Source organism: Erythrolamprus reginae, chromosome 5 (assembly GCF_031021105.1).
Source record: "Erythrolamprus reginae isolate rEryReg1 chromosome 5, rEryReg1.hap1, whole genome shotgun sequence".
Taxonomy (NCBI): Eukaryota; Metazoa; Chordata; class Lepidosauria; order Squamata; family Dipsadidae; genus Erythrolamprus; species Erythrolamprus reginae.
Genome location: NC_091954.1, coordinates 70,692,060 through 70,709,605, shown reverse-complemented (window position 1 = coordinate 70,709,605; position 17,546 = coordinate 70,692,060). Strand labels below are relative to the sequence as shown.

The 17,546-nt window shown below is 36.6% G+C and overlaps 1 protein-coding gene across 1 annotated transcript in view; it reads left to right on the top strand.

Moving 5' to 3' along the window:
• The window catches only part of MYO7B (myosin VIIB), a 90,266-nt gene that overhangs the window by 17,714 nt on the left and 55,006 nt on the right, over positions 1 to 17,546 (top strand). Inside the window, exons 11-17 of the mRNA XM_070753062.1 lie at positions 1,034 to 1,153; positions 3,678 to 3,820; positions 7,795 to 8,005; positions 9,879 to 10,014; positions 13,619 to 13,782; positions 14,675 to 14,812; positions 16,503 to 16,655. Coding sequence (XP_070609163.1) covers positions 1,034 to 1,153; positions 3,678 to 3,820; positions 7,795 to 8,005; positions 9,879 to 10,014; positions 13,619 to 13,782; positions 14,675 to 14,812; positions 16,503 to 16,655 — 1,065 coding nt within the window. The remainder of the gene's footprint in view (positions 1 to 1,033; positions 1,154 to 3,677; positions 3,821 to 7,794; positions 8,006 to 9,878; positions 10,015 to 13,618; positions 13,783 to 14,674; positions 14,813 to 16,502; positions 16,656 to 17,546) is intronic.

Below are 17,546 nucleotides of genomic sequence, written 5' to 3'. Positions count from 1 at the left end.
AGATGTTATTTTAATTTATTTTTTATTTTATTTATTTATTTATTTTGTCAAATACACAATAATACATAATGAAGGTAATAGAGGATATAGGAGGGAAGAAATACGAGATATAGGAGAGACTATAGGACAGGGGATGGAAGGCACTTAAGTGCGCTTACTGACCTCTTAGGAATCTGGAGAGGTCAACAGTGGATAGTCTAAGGGTAAAATGTTGGGGGTTAGGGGATGATACTATAGAGTCCGGTAATGAGTTCCACGCTTTGACAACCTGATTACTAAAGTCATATGTTTTACAGTCAAGTTTGGAGAGGTTAATATTAAGCTTGAATCTGTTGTGTGCTCTTGTGTTGTTGTGGTTGAAGCTGAAGTAGTCTTTGACAGGCAGGACATTGCAGCATATGATCTTGTGAGCAATACTTAGATCATGTTTAAGGCGTTGTAGTTCTAAGCTTTCAAGACCCAGGATTGTAAGTCTAGTTTCGTAGGGTATTCTGTTTTGAGTGGAGGAATGAAGGGCTCTTCTTGTGAAGTATCTTTGAACATTTTCAAGGGTGTTAATGTCTGAGATGTGATATGGGTTCCAAACAGATGAGCTGTATTCGAGGATGGGTCTGGCGAAAGTTTTGTAAGCTCTGGTAAGTAGTGTGAGATTTCCAGAGCAGAAGCTACATAGGATTAGATTAACAACTCTTGAGACCTTCTTAGCGATGGTGTTGCAGTGGGCTTTGGCACTTAGATAATTAGTTATTAGTATTCCGAGGTCCTTGACCGAGTGGGGATTATCTGTGATAATTTGTTTATTAAGTTTGTATTTGAAGTTCCTATTCTTTTTGCCGATGTGTAGTACAGAGCATTGGCTGGTTGAGATTTGGAGTTGCCATGTGTTGGACCAGTCAGAAACTGAGTCTAGGTCTTTTTGTAGAGTGTCCCATTAATAAATTTCTCTATTCCTTCATTAGATATAACTCTATTCTTCTTTGATAAATCTTTTGTGTCACTATAAAATCATCCAGTACAATATCAATTCCCACAGGTGGATTCTAAAGAACTCCACAAGAGCCTTACAAACCATTCCATCATCATCCGAGGGGAAAGTGTCTCTACGCCCCTAAGTGTGACTCAAGCCGCTGATGTGAGAGATGCCTTTGTCAAGGTAAATGAGATAGAAAACCAAAATATTCGTCTACCAGAAGACACTCATATTAGTCAAGGATACTTCCACTCAACAAGGGGTGGGTTTCTCCCAATTCAGACTGGATCACCTGAACTGATAGCGACCCGCTGGTGCCATCATGATGGCGTTACAGATCCGGTTCGGTCACTGCCGGTCTGTGGGCACCACTATCTTTTTTTTAGATTTTTTTCTGAATTTTTTTAGGGTTTAAAAGTTTTTTCCTCTGCTACTGCTGCTTGAAAAAAGGCCCTCCCACCCACATTTATTCCTTCACCTGAACCCAAGTGATCAGCTCTTCAGTTGGGCTGATTATAGCTACTAAGCATGCACAGAAGCAGAATTGCGAATGATGCGAACCGGTGGTGAAGGTCAGTGGAATCAATCCCTGCATTCAACCACTGCCCCTCAAATGTTGTGTGAGCACAAGGGAACAGTGCTTTTCTCAGATTAACTTCCATGTGATGAAATGGATTATGGACTGTAAAAACTTGTTAATATCACCAATTAATATTCAGGGATCTGCAAGACTTCTTAGTGTCATTATATATGTGGTTCTTATGTTTCTGTTTAATTTTCTTAAAAATGTGCCTCAAATGTGCCTGCTTCAGAGCTGTGCAGAGCTATTTATATATTTATATATTTATATATTTATATATTTATATATTTATATATTTATATATTTATATATTTATATATTTATATATTTATATATTTTTATATTTATATATTTATATATTTTTATATTTTTATATTTTTATATTTATATATTTATTTACTTATTTACTTATTTACTTATTTACTTATTTACTTATTTACTTATTTACTTATTTACTTATTTACTTATTTACTTACTTACTTATTTACTTATTTACTTATTTATGTTTGTTTGTTTGTTTGTTTGTTTGTCAAACTAGTATTATAGTACATATTAACATAACATAACATAAGTAGATTTAGGCCAAAAGAAAGATAATGTATTACAACTATCCATCTCTTTGTGAGATACACACACACACACTAATCTATCTCTCCTGAAGGTCCTCTTCATGCTGTTTTCATAGATTTGAAAGCAACATTTCAATGAACCCCTCATGGTTTTGCCACATGATGGAAAAAACTAGCATCTTCTCCATCAGTTGCTGGCTTTTGTAACTACTTTCAGGTAGTCCTCACTTAATAGCCATTCAAAGTTACAACAGCGCTGAGTGAGGACACTTTTGACTGGCCATCTGAGTGTCCTCACAATCACAAGATCATTATTTGCAATCTTCACTTGCCAGCTTCTGAAAAGTAAAGTCAATGAGGAAGTCAGTAGGAGGAAGTCAATGAGGAAATGTTAATAAATATTAATAATGGTATTCAAGCCCTTATCTAAGTTGAGTTTCATCCTCCTCTGGCAATAAATCAATCTTTATGCTGCTATATGTTGATGATGCTGTAATAATGTAAATATTGTAGTTACATTATTATTATTATTATTATTATTATTATTATTATTATTATTAATTAAATTTGTATGCCGCCCCTCTCCGTAGACATAACATTCATACTTCAGTATTATACTGCATGAATCCCAGCGACCGGTTAGGTCCCACACAGTTGGCCTTCTCCAGGTCCCGTCGACTAAACAATGTCGGTTGGTGGGACCCAGGAGAAGAGCCTTCTCTGTGGCGGCCCCGACCCTCTGGAACCAGCTCCCCCCAGAGATTAGAACTGCCCCCACCCTCCTTGCCTTTCATAAAGTTCTTAAGACCCATCTCTGCCATCAGGCATGGGGGAACTGAGATATCTCCCTCGGGCCTATGCAGTTTATACATGGTATGTTTGTGTGTATGTTTGCTTTTAATAATGGGGATTTTAGTGTTTTTTAAATTATTAGATTTGTTCTTACATTGTCTTTGTTGTTGTTGTGAGCCACCCCGAGTCTACGGAGAGGGGCAGCATACAAATCTAATAAATAATAATAATAATAATACACTACCAATCTGAAATGCTATAAATCAATCACATGAAACCAAGATATTTGTACTAATCAAGCAAAGTAACCTCCATATTTGGAAGATTAATAACTACAAAATTGAGTAACACCTCAATGACTCTATCAGGTAGATACAATGTACCTATCAAGAACATTCATGTATTTGCTCAGACTTTAAAAATTGAGAGGGTAGCACATGTACTTAGGGATGTACTATTTGCTACTTTTAAATGGCAGAGTTAATATCACCAGTAATTACAAACTTTTTAGCCTGCACATATGGCAATCACTGACTAAATGGCCGGTCATTAGAATTGTAGCCAGATTTTGTATCATCACTATGACAGAAGTTTCTGTACCTAATAGATTCTTCTGATTGGTTCCCCAGATGTATCTAGCACAGGCATGAATAGGCCTTCATTGTATAGCTGGTTTTTTTAAAGCTTTATGTGTTTAGTGTATGAAAGTACATGTTAATGATTGTATGTAAAACCTAACGTATCTTTACTCCATTTCTAAACCTAGGGGATCTATGGATTCCTCTTCATCTGGATAGTGAATAAGATCAATGATGCAATTTCTGGCCCTTCTTCTCCAGATGAAAAAAAAATGTACAAATCCATTGGACTCCTGGATATATTTGGCTTTGAAAACTTTAACACTAACAGGTATAGTCCTGTCTTACTTTTGATAAATTTAGGGAATTAGCATTTCAAAACTAATTCTTACCGCTATCAATCAAAAAATATAGTTGGTGGCACTAAATAGATTCTTTGCCATAAGAAAAAAATGAACACAGTCACAAAATAAGGATAAGAGAAATTTATAAATAAGAGATGTCTAATAGAGTACATTTTTGTATTTTCCATAAAATTGCATTCATGTGGTAGAGCTCTAGTGTATGTACTTATCTGATTTATAACTTAACTTAGTTTCCTAACTGGACCATCAAACGGAATCCAATATTAATCGTAACATGCTGTAAGTCATAAGCAGATTCTGATATTAGTTATTTTTCAATAAGCAATCCCACTCAAAGATGACAGGTTGTATTGTATGTACCTTGAAATACTGTATTTAGACTGTACAGTACCACAAATCAGAACCTGTAGGTGTTTGTTTGTTTGTTTGGTTGGTTGGTTGGTTCATTGTTTGGGGTTTTTTGGTAATTCATTTATTTGACTTTTATGCTGCGCAATCTCTTGGGACTCAGGGCGGCTGAGTAATTATATAAATTACATTTAATATTGAAATTGGCGCCATTTTCTTCTAAACCCTTCCTTACTTGTCTAACACATGACTTTACTACATTGCTAAATATAGTAACATTTTCTCTGAAAAAAACCATATTGCAATTTGCCTGTAGGTTTTGACTTTTTGTACATCCTATATGTTTTGGTTGGACACTAAATAATAATAATACCATCATCATTCATACAGTCATAATCCATCATTTGCAAAAAGGAGCTTTCACTGGAACAGCTCAGAGTACATCCTATGAGGATAGCTTTCATATTATTAAACAAAAATATTTTCCCATTCCAGGTCCTTGAGAAGGGCTTAGTAGGTGAATAAAAATGCCAAATCCAGTCTAAACTTCTGGCTGACTGTGAAACCAATCATAATAACAAATTAGTCTTAATTGTAAGAAAGAAAGAAAGAAAAAAGCCTCTGGATTTTGAACATTGCAAACCTGGAAACAGTAGAACAGAAGGGAATGAACTAGAAACAACAACAAATATAAAATTCTGTAAATAAAATTAGAATGACTGTGGCAAAAGAAAGCAAAGAGAGTAATCATAGTAATAGTCACATTGGATATGATTGCAAAACATCTGGAGCACCACTTCAACACCATCAGCACTGATAACATCAATATTAAATCAGTTGCAAAAGGCAGCTTTTATTTCGGTGTATTTCCTGCACTGATCTCTTTTAATATTACTAAGCAACATCTGCCCATGGGAAAGACTTGATAAATGGTCAAAAATATCAAATTCAGTCTAAACATCTGGGTAATTATGCAACCAATCAACAACAACAATAATGATGATGATGACGATGACAACAACAACAACAACAATAATTCCTTCTTTATAACAAATGGTATGTTAAAATACTGCAATTGTCTAATTCACCTTAACTCTAGAACTGACTACTTAGTCTTACAAAAGGGATGCATGACTATTTGTTTAATGACGATTCAAAGCTATGAGAGTCTGTACTCATACTACCATCACAACATTTTCGTGGTCAGTTTGGGTGGTTGGCAACTGCCTTGCATTTGCAACCAGTTACAGTGATAGTTCCCTCTAAGCTGAGCAGTGAGCAATCGCTCACTTAAAAATCATCATCAACTCAGAGTTTTCCAAACCTGCCCAGAAGCCGAGAGGGAAAGAGTGAGAGGGAAGGAGAGAGAGAGGAAGAGAGGAAGAGATAGAAACAGATAGAAAAAAGAGAGGAAGCAAAAGAGAAAGAAAAAGAATGGGAGTAAGGAAGAGAGAAAGAAAATCATAATCTAGTTTGAAACTAGCTCAACTATTTAAGTGGCATTTTGATATTGATAGAGTTGCCCTATTATGAGCTCACTGTTATAGACACACAGTACAGTATTTTATTTTGAAATTCTCTGAGGCAAAACAGGGTGGGTTTTTTATTTGTTTGTTTGTTTGTTTATTTATTTATTTATTATTTCTGTGCCGCCCAGTCCCAAAGGGACTGCTGCTCAGACACTATACTTTTCCGCCCACCCCCCCAAAAAATTAGAGGGAACACTGGTTACAGTGGCAAAAAAGACCCATTGCAAAAGCTGGATTCCCTTAACAACCACTGTAAAAAAAATTTTAATAAAAACCAGGGCCACATCGACTTATGACCAAAACAACATGATGGAAATTCCAGTCCCAATTGTGGTCCTAAGTGGAGGGTATCTGTTTACTGAACTCAAACGTTTTCCTGACCTGAGCTGTAAATCTCTGTAATAACCACTAGATAGGAGCAAAGAAATACAGAACACTTTTTCCTTCTAGAACAATTTTTCTTAGCAGCATGGCTGCCTGGGGAATTCTGAGACTTAAAGTGAACTAGAGTGCCTTCCGTCCCCTGTCCTATTGCTCTCCTATATCTCCTATACCTTTCTTCTATTCCTATATCTCTTCTTCTATTCTTTCATTGATATGTTCTATTACTATACCTTCTTTTCTATGATTTCTTAGATATATTTTACTATGAGTATCTCCTCTATAACCTTCATCATGTATTTTACTATGTGTATATAGATATATACCCACCAAAACCCTCATTATGTATTGGACAAAATAAATAAATAAATAAATAAATAAATAAATAAATAAACAAACAAACAAACAAACAAACAAACAAACAAACAAACAAACAAACAAACAAACAAACAAACAAATAAATATGTTAAACTCACCAAGTTTGAGAAATGCTGATCTAAAGCTTTCAGCTATCAACTATATAGCCCTTCAGTCTAGATCTACCAACTAATGGCAGCCAGCCAGAATGGATAGCCCAAGCATCTGTATTATATCAGATTGTGAAAGTCTGAATTATTGGCCATTAAAGCAATAGAAGTACTCATTGTCGAAGAGTCAAGCTTACAAATGGAGCAATTGTGAAATGCACAATATTTATTAATTTATTTATTATGGCTTAATCCATGCAGTATCAGTTGTTATTATGTATCATTGATATCATTACTTTTTTGCTAGACCCCTGGCATTTAATATTTATATTTATTTATGCATTTATTTATTTATTTATTTAATTTATTTATTTTGTCCAATACACAATGAGGGTTTAGTGGGTTTGTTTATTTATTTATTTATTTATTTATTTATTCATTCATTCATTCATTCATTCATTTATTGGATTTGTATGCCGCCCCTCTCCGTGGACTCGGGGCGGCTAACAACAGTGATAAAAACAATATGTAGCAATCCAATAATAAAACAACTAAAAACCCTTATTATAAAAACCAGACATACATACTGACATACCATGCATAAACTGTAGAGGTCCAGGGGGAAAGAATATCTCAGTTCCCCCATGCCTGACGTCAGAGGTGGGTTTTAAGGAGCTTACGAAAGGCGAGGAGGGTGGGGGTAATTCTGATCTCTGGAGGGAGTTGGTTCCAGAGGGCCAGGGCCGCCACAGAGAAGGCTCTTCCCCTGGGTCCCGCCAAACGACCTAATCGGTCGCTGGGATTCGTGCGGCAGAAGGCAGTCTCGGAGATATTCTGGTCCGGTGCCATGAAGGGCTTCTATATACACATAGTAAAATACATGATGAAGGTTATAGAGGAGATACTCATAGTAAAATATATCTAAGAAATAATAGAAAAGAAGGTATAGTAATAGAACATATCAATGAAAGAATAGAAGAAGAGATATAGGAATAGAAGAAAGGTATAGGAGATATAGGAGAGCAATAGGACAGGGGACGGAAGGCACTCTAGTGTACTTGTACTCGCCCCTTATTGACCTCTTAGGAATCTGTATAGGTCAACCGTAGATAATCTAAGGGTAAAGTGTTGGGGGTTTGGGGATGACACTATGGAGTCATATTTCTTGAGGGGAAAGGCTTTGAAACATATTTTCAATGAAAACTCTCCCTACAGTTTTGAACAGTTTTGCATCAACTTTGCCAATGAACATCTCCAGCAATTCTTTGTACTCCACATCTTCAAACTGGAGCAGGAGGAATACTTAGCTGAGCAAATCTCCTGGAACCATATTGACTTCAAGGATAACTGCGCTGCCTTGGAAGTCATTGTAGTCAAACCCATGAACATCGTTTCACTGATTGATGAGGAAAGCAGATTTCCCAAAGTAAGTATCATTTTTCTTCAAGGCTTCTGTGGGAATACTGATCGTTGGGTGTTGTAACTAATAGCCTATATTTCATTGAAAATATTGATTATCTTGTGTACAGATACATGTTTTTCATTGCAAGGTATTGAGCGAATAGAAATCAATTGCATTTCAAAACTGAAATGAGAAGAAAAATTGTCATTCTGTCTTTCATTTGTTTTCTAGTTTGTTTGGAGATGAGTGCTTTTGCTATACAAAAGGAGTGCTTAGTTTATTTGAATTTTCATTATAAAGAACATTGTTTTGAATTTTCAAACGTGTGTGTGTCTGAAATTTGTACCTGTGCATTTTTGGGAGGAGTCTATCAGAGAGCCCGACAGAACAATTTCTGGATTTTGTTCTTTCTTCTTACTTCTGTGTCATAAAAGAGTGACATATTTGCACTATACAGATAGGCCTCGACATCACAATTGAGCCCAAAATTTCCCTTGCTAAGTAAGACAATTATTAAGTGAGGTTTGCTGCTATTTTATGACTTTTCTTGCCATAGTTGTTAAGCAAATCATTGCGGTTGTTAAATTGGTAACACAATTGTTAAGTGGATCTGGCTTGCCCATTGGCTTTGCCTTTCAGAAGGTTGCAAAAGGTGATGTCAAGACCCCAAGACATTGCAACTGTCATAAATATATCCAGTTGCCAAGCTTTAGAATTTTGATCACATGACCATGGGATGCCACAACAGTTGTAAGTGTGAAAAACAGTCAAGTCATTTTTTTCAGTGCCATTGTAATCACAAATGGTCACTAAATGAATGGTTGTAAGCCAAGGACTACCTGTAGTAAACTGATAGGAATTTGGAAGTCACTCCTGCCCCACTATTTGTTTTGCCTGCTCATGGTCATTCTGTTTTACTACTTAGGTAAGGAAATATTTTTGAAAGAAGACCCAGCAATTAATACAAGTGAGAATACTTCATTTGGACCCACTATTCCTCTTTATAGATCAGCTTTGGCCCTTGTTACTTTTATCACAGATTTGTTGTTATTGTTTATTTATATATATTTATTATATATGTTGTTTTATTTATTATTTTGTTCTGTCAGGCTCTCTGGTAGACTCCTCCCAAAAATTCACAGGTACAAATTTCAGACACATACACGTTTGAAAATTCAAAACAATGTTCTTTATAATGAAAATTCACTTAAACTAAGCCCTCTTTTGGTATAGCAAAGAGCACTGTCTCCAAACAAACTGGTAATTTGTACAAGTCCCTTATCAGTTCTGTGATACTTAGCTTGCAGCTGTGAGGTAATTCACAGTCCTTCTTCTTTCACAAAGTGAAACACACTTTGCTCTGGTTTAGTTTCAAAGCGGGGGAAAATCAGCACACAAAAAGTCAAAGTCAGTAAAGCAGTCACGAAACACAACGATCAGATAATCCTCCACAATGGCCAAACCCACAGGCTGCTATTTATAGTAGCCACACTAATTACCACAGCCCCACCCAACCACAGGTGGCCTCATTTTCTTTGATAATAATCTCTCAGTTGTTGTTGCCTATGCATCGCTCTCCGCATGCGTGGCTGTATCATTAACTCTTGTTCTGAATCCAAGGAGGAGCTACATAATTGATCTCCTTCTGAACTGTCTGCCACACTCTCCTCCTCCCTGTCACTCATGTCTTCTTGGTCAGAGGAGCCTTCATCATCAGATTCCACCGGGGGCAAAACAGGCCTGCAGCATGTGGATGTCTCCCCCACATCCACAGTCCTTGGGGCAGGAGCTGGGCCAGAGCTAACCACAACATTATTTATTATTTATATTGTTTATTATAGCATACTAACATAAAAAGAGTGACTCCATTTTGCTTCACATTTTTGAATGTTCCCAGGGGACAGACACCACTATGCTAAACAAAATCAATTCACACCATGGCAGAAGCAAAATCTACATTCCTCCAAAGAATGTCCATGATACAATTTTTGCTATTAACCATTTTGCTGGTGTGGTTTATTACCAGTCAAAAGGTGAGTTTCAGTACTTTTCTATTGGTTAATAGATCCTTCTTTTGATTAATATCTATAAGGAGATTACAGTGGTCCTCAGCCTATGACTACAATTGAGCCCAAAATCTATGTAGCTAAAGTGAGAAATTTGTTCAGTGAGTTTTGCCCTGTTTTATAACTTTTCTTGCCACCTTTGTTAAGTGAATCACTGCAGTTCTTGAATTAGTAACATGGTTGTTAAGAGAATCTGGTTTCCCCATTGACTTTGCTTATCAGCATGTTGCAAAAGGTTATCACATGACCCCAGAACACTATAAGCTATCATAAATGTGAGTTAGTTAGTTGTCAATCAACCAAAGGTAAATCATGTAACTGTGGGATGATGCAGTGGTCATAAATGGTCATAAGTGACCTTTTTCAGGGCTGTTGTAACTTTGAATGGTCACTAAGCAAACTGTTGTAAGTTAAAGACTACCTGTATTTGACTATAAATAATTTTATTTATTGTTACTTAAGGCCTTTTCTCACTAGTGATTTATAGCATCTTTGTACAATAGACCTTCATGCTGTTGTTAAACAGCCCCATGTGTATATTGTTTTGGTTAGATGTTTTAGCAAATGCCAGAAACTTAGGTGGGTCTTCCCTAGCAACCTTCTTTTTACTGCCAGATCCTCATAACATTTTCTTTATCTCACCAGCTGTGCTGGTTTTAAAATGTTTTTTTTTTAAAAAAAGTTTTTATTGAATATAAACATTAAAAAAGACATTAAAATACAAACAAACATCAAAGAAAAACAATACATTTACAAATATAATATAAACCTCCTAGGTACTTCTACAGTAAATTGTCTTAACATTACATTTTCATTTATATCTAATTTTATAAACTGTATTTCCTTTACAAGTTTTCTCTATAGATCTGTTAGTAAATGTTTATCCATTATATCCAAATTTATAAAATCATATAATCATTTTTAAACTAAATATCAATATATACATTTATACATCTTTTTTCTTTCTGTTCTTCCTTTCAAACCCGTTATAAAATAAATTCCAAACTTCAAAATATTCTGAATCTTCTTTCTGGTTTAATTCTATTGTCAACTTATCTGATTCTGCACATTCCAAGATTATTTTAATAATTATATTGTCGGATGGTACATCATGTTTCCAATTTTGTGCTAGACACATTCTCACAGTGAAAATATGTAGTATAATGTACCAATATTTATTTTCCATTTTTTGATTTAGTATCTCTATTAAAAAATATTTCCGATTTCATATTAATTTTTGTTCCATTATCTTTTTGAGCTAGATGTGTATCTTTTTCCATTTAAAAAAAATTGTTGGGCAGGTCTACCACATGTGATAGAATGATTCATTTTTTGTGCTGGCATTTCCTATAATTGGGTTTCATATTTTGATATATTTTTAAATTTACTTCTTGCCCTAACACGTTTCTTTTTGCAAGTAGGATCTGGCAAACTTCACTACAAGGGCAGGTTTCAGAATCTGCTTCTGAAAGAGCTTCTGTTAGCCTCTTGAAGCTGCTGTGGGCATTTCTGTTCCTTCTGATGGCTATTGTTGTCTTCCAAAATTGGTTTGGTTGGAGATGCAAAGAGACTGGATACCTAGATGGCAAACAGGCATCTGCCCATGAAGCACTTTCTGGAGCGCTTGTCAGGTCACATGCTACTCCTTAATGTTCTGCTGGGCTCTCTGGTAGGAGCCTCCTGAAAATTCAAGGGTACAAATTTCAGACACACACACACACGTTTGAAAATTCAAAACAATGTTCTTTATCCCAAAAGTCAAAATAAACTAAGCACTCTTTTTGTATTGCAAAGAGCACTCGTCCCAAAACAAACCGGGTAGTCTGTACAATTAACCTTAAGCAGTCATTAAGTACTTAGCTAGCAGCTTTGAAGAAACTTCACACCCCTTCTTCTTCCAAGGAAGTGAGACACACACACACACACACCTTGCTCTGCTTTGGTTTCAAAGTGGTGAAAAATCAACAAACAAAGGCGGGAGTCAGCAAGACATTCATGAAACACAACGATCAGATAATTCTCCACAATGGCCAAACCCACACACTGCTATTTATAGCAGCAGCACTAATTACAGCAGCCCCACCCAACCACAGGTGGCCTCATTTTCTCTTGTAATAATCCTTTAGTTGTGCTTCCTATGCATCACTCTACACATGCATGGATGTGTCATTAATTCTTGTTCAGAATCCAGAGATGATACAGATGATTGATCTCCTCCTGGGCTGTCTGCCAAACTCTCCTCCTCCCTGTCACTCAGGCCTCCTTGGTCAGAGGAGACTTCGTCGTCAGATTCCACTGGGAGCAAAACAGGCCTGCGGCATGTGGATGTCTCCCCCACATCCACCTGCACATTCCTTGGGGCAGGAGCTGGGCCAGAGCTAACCACACTTAACAACATGGGTTTATTGGTTTTTAAAAAGAGTGCCAGTCTCTGCATTGCACAGAAAATTGATTTAAACCAGAAATGAGAGCTATGTTATGCTAGTTGCATATTATTACTTCTATCTTACAGGCGCTTCATCTCAAAGGGGCTTTGTGTAGCTGTACTTTCTCCTGGCTTTATTACTTGTATTAATGAGACCCAAGAGTCTCATACAACTACAGTTTAGAAACCCTCTATTTGTACAATATATCTTAGCTACTTATATTTTTTTAGTGTGTGTGTAGGAGAAGGCAGGGTCCATCTGGGCACTCTGCTTGGGTGTTGGCAGCATAGGATGCTGTGAAGGCTTCATGCCAGACATAACAGTAAATCTTGACTCTCCAGACATTTAGCTCCTTATTTAGGAATTAGAAACTGTCTATGGCAGAAGCTGACAGACGTCACATGACTTGATAAGTTTCCTTATTGCAGCTCAGAAAAAAGCCACATAGAAAAAGAAATCTACTTTTAACAGTACTTAGAAATCAGAATGTGTCCATATACTGTATGTATATACGTGCTCCAAGATTTAAAGACTTTTTCTCTAGTCCTTTTTATTCAATGCAAATTTGACTGCTCTCTTTCTGGCCTTGTTATTGGAAAGTATTTGATCAAAGTTTACATTACGTTTCAGTCTCATCTGAGAATCTGTCAGGTAACAGGTTTGTCATGAGTAGAGATCTCTCAAAATAAGAACATTAAGAGCACATTCTGCTACTTTATCCATTCCCTCCCTTGCTATCAATAGATAATGGACACCAAAACTCACCTGCCCCATTCCATAAGGGAGAGTGATTGGCATTGTTCTTTTCATTGTCAGATACTTGGTGAGAGTGGAAACAAAACCAGGGGAAATCATCAATATTTTTTTTTAAAAAATGTGTATAATATGTGAGGACAAAACAATGTTTTGTGTTGATGAAAATATAGGCAACACAACTTGTATCAGTATATATTTTTGCTAGTTCAGGGACTGATAACTAGCACTTCTAAACTGCCCATGAGAAAGAACCGTGCAATTCTTTCAATTGCAAAAGACTAGTTTAAATGGCTAGCTATTTGTGCAAGAAAAATACTTAACCTAACATGAAATGCAATTAACATCAAATGAAAAAAACCCCTCACATTTATTGTGTTTCTTCCTCACAGGTTTCCTTGAGAAAAACCGTGATATGCTTAGCTCGGACATAATGCAACTTGTTCATTCATCCAAAAACAAATTCCTCAAAGAGATCTTCCAGGTGGACACAAATATGCATATTCTGCCTTTTGGCCGTGGGACCATCAAGCACCTTGGAAAGGATTCCTTGAAGGTTAGACTGATGAATGGGCAACACTTTCTACTCCCACTTTGATAGATTTATGCATCAAATTTAAGCCAGTAAGTGCTCAGGGCATAAGTTGAGGTCTCTGGTTCACAAAGCAAACTTTTCAGATGATGGGATGACAGAGGCCAGGGGCTAAACCTCCTAGGCTCCAGCAATTGAAGGCAAGTGGGAAAAGGGAAAGAGGGAAAGAGAAGGATTACACAATCAGTTTTCCCATGTTCGAGTGGCAAGGTATGTTAGGGTTGGCAACACCTGGGTACCTGGAAATTTATGCTGCTTCTTTCTCCTCTGAGCATTTATATGGCATCATTATGAGACACAGTGGATGAACAGCAAGTTTATATAAACCCAAAACAAAGAAAGGGGCAGTCTTAAATATGCTTTCATTAGCAAAACATCTATTTTATATGGAAATGTTATTTCAATAAAGGTAGAAAAAAGTTTTTCTGCAGGTATATATATCACATTCATTTTGAATTCATTTAATACTAAGAAGAAATTGAATTATTAAACTTGCAATGTATATTAAACTTTGTATATTTGCATATATAGGACAACTTTGTCTTATATCAGAATGTCAAACTTGATTTCATTGAGGGCCACATCAGGGTTGTATTTGAACATGGGGGTAGGTGTGGCCAAAGTGGATGTGGCCAGCTTAACATCATTCCTCTTCGTAGTGGCCCGAACTTGCATGGCCCTCCCAAGCTCTGTTTTCACCGGCAGACTGTTGCAGCAGGTTGTCGCAGCCAAAAACGAGTTTGAGTTTGACACCCGTGTCCTATATGTTTTCCTGTAAACAATTTACAGCATTGCTATAAATGGTTTGCTGATGGTAATTTGGCATTTATGCCATTTTTGTACTTTCTGCCCCTAGGGATCAGATTCTGGCAAACGCTTGCCTACACTAGCAGGACAATTCAAACAGTCTCTGGAGCAGTTGATGAAAATCTTGAATAGCTGTCAGCCTTATTTTATCCGCTGCCTTAAACCCAATGACCAAAAGAAACCCATGGTAAACTTTCATTATGCTCCTCATATGTCATGTCATATGGTTTCAGGAGGGGGGAAATTAATTTTGTAAGAATTATATAATTGATTAATAATGTACTTCTTATATTTTTAATAGTTTCTCGAAGACATAGCTATATTAGTCTGTGTTCTGCCGGTGTGTCTCAACTGCCCATAATTACAGGGTAATTAGTCCAGGAAGACACACACTACACGATAAAAGGAAAACCCAAAAGTTTTTATAAACAGAGAAACAGAAACAGCTCCCTTTTTAAACGTCAAAGGGATGTTCTGGTACACACAAGACACAGGTTAAATGTAGTCCAATTGCTCACCCAATAACTGGGAAATTAAGTCCAATTCTAAAGTCCAGAGAGTCCACACACACAATCCTGAACAGCAAAAACCATGATCTTGACGAAACAATGAATCAGATAAACTGCCATGAGGCTAAGACACCAGGCTGCACTTTTATCTGTAGCACTAATTACAGCAGCCCCACCCAACCACAGATGGCCTCATTTTCTCTTGTAATAATCCTTCAGTTGTTGTCTCCTATGCATCACTCTACGCATACGTGGATGTATCATTAATTCTTATTCAGAATCCAGGGATGATACAGATGACTGATCTCCTCCTGGGCTGTCTGCCAAACTCCCCTCTTCCCTGTCACTCATGCTGCCTTGGTCAGAGGAGACTTCGTCGGCAGATTCTACTGGGAGCAAAACAGGCCTGCGGCATGTGGATGTCTCCCCCACCTCCACCTCCACATTCCTTGGGGCAAGACCTGGGCCAGAGCTAACCACAACAAGTCTGTATGCCAAAAATACTGCCAGATGATATCTTGTGATAAATTCCCCAGAATATCAGGAACTGAAGTCCACACATCTTAAAGATGCCAAGTTTGAAAAACATTGTTTGGCCTAACCATAAATAGAATATATTGCACTTTTTAATTTTCCTTATATAAAAGATTTTGCCACATAAAAATGTGTATAATAAAAATTTCAAATTAAAATAAGTAAAAATTTAATGAGTTTATTCTGCACTTGGACCATTTTTGGTTAGTTTAAGTCACATATCACAGCATTTTCAAGACATACCATATCCAGAAGAAAAGCAAGGCTAAAAATTGATTTTTCTTATTGTTACTGGATTGTTCATACCCTGCAAATTGTAAATTACAGTATTTTCAGGAAAGAAGACCATTTATTCAGATATTCCTAGGCAAGGGAACTTGACTTCATTTTACATTGCTTTAGAGATGATACATGTACAGATACACTAAGCAGCCCTCGTAAGAGGCAGCATATAGCTGACCTTGCCTGATCTCAAAAAGCTAAGTAGGGTAAGACTTTGTTAGTATTCAGAGGGGAGGTTACCAATAGCAGGGCAATAGCAGGGCACGTCAGACTAGAATGTTGCAAGATGACAGAAACCATTGCCATTTTGTTGCAAAAAAAATATATGAAATATTTGACGATTAAATCATCAGAAGCCAAATTTGATGCAAAGACTGCTTTATTTCAGAACTATGCTTTTTTTCTCTGCGCAACCAGCTGGTTTAGACCTACCTGAAAATACAATTTAAGAACAAAACAATACAATATTTTTCATTAAAATCAACTCTGGATTTGGTTAGTTAGAGAATGGCTATGCTTCTTTGGTAAATTTGGCATTTCTTTCATTTTCAGCAATTCGATAGAGAACTCTGTATCCGACAGCTGTACTACTCTGGCATGATGGAAACCATACGGATTAGGAAAGCTGGCTATCCAATTCGCTATAACTTTGCAGATTTCTTTCAGAGATACAGAGTCCTACGGCCGGTGCCAGCTAGAAAACAGGTATCCTGTTATATACTTTCAAGATTGGGTATTGTTTTAAATTACTCTTTTATAATAATAAGTGGTAGTACAGTAAAGCTGATATGTTCTAAAATCTGTTCCTACAGCATTTATTACATGTGGCATCAGCATAAATTCTATAAATAACTATAAATAAATTCTAACTGATAACAGATTAACAGGTTAAGTTGGAAGGGGTCTTGTAGGTCAACTAGTCTGACCCCCTCACTCAAGCAGGAGATCTTACACTATTTCTGAGAAATGACAATCTATTCGCTTCTTGAAAGCCTCCAGCAATGTAGCTCCCACAATTTCTGAAGACAAGCTGTTCCCTTGATTGATTGTTCTCACAGTCAGAAAATTTCTCCTTATTTCTATGTTGAATCTCTCCTTGATCAATTTTATTTATTTATTTATTTATTTATTTATTTATTTATTTATTTATTTATTTATTTATTTATTTATTTATTTATTTATTTATTTATTTATTTATTTATTTATTAGATTTGTCTGCTGCCCCTCTCCATAGACTCGGGGCGGCTAACAACAATAATAAAAAAGCATATGACAAATCTAATATTTAAAATAATTTAAAAACCCTTATTAAAACCAAACATACACAGAAACATACCATGCATAAATTGTATAGGCCTAGGGGAAAAGGAATATCTCAATTCTCCCATGCCTGATGACAGAGATGGGTTTTAAGGAGCTTACAAAAGGCGAGGAAAGTGGGGGCAATTCTGATCTCTGGGGGGAGTTGGTTCCAGAGGGTTGGGTCACTACAGAGAAGGCTCTTCCCCTGGGTCCCGCCAAATGACATTGTTTAGTTGACGGGACCCAGAGAAAGCCAACTCTGTGGGACATAACTGGTCGCTGGGATTTGTGCGG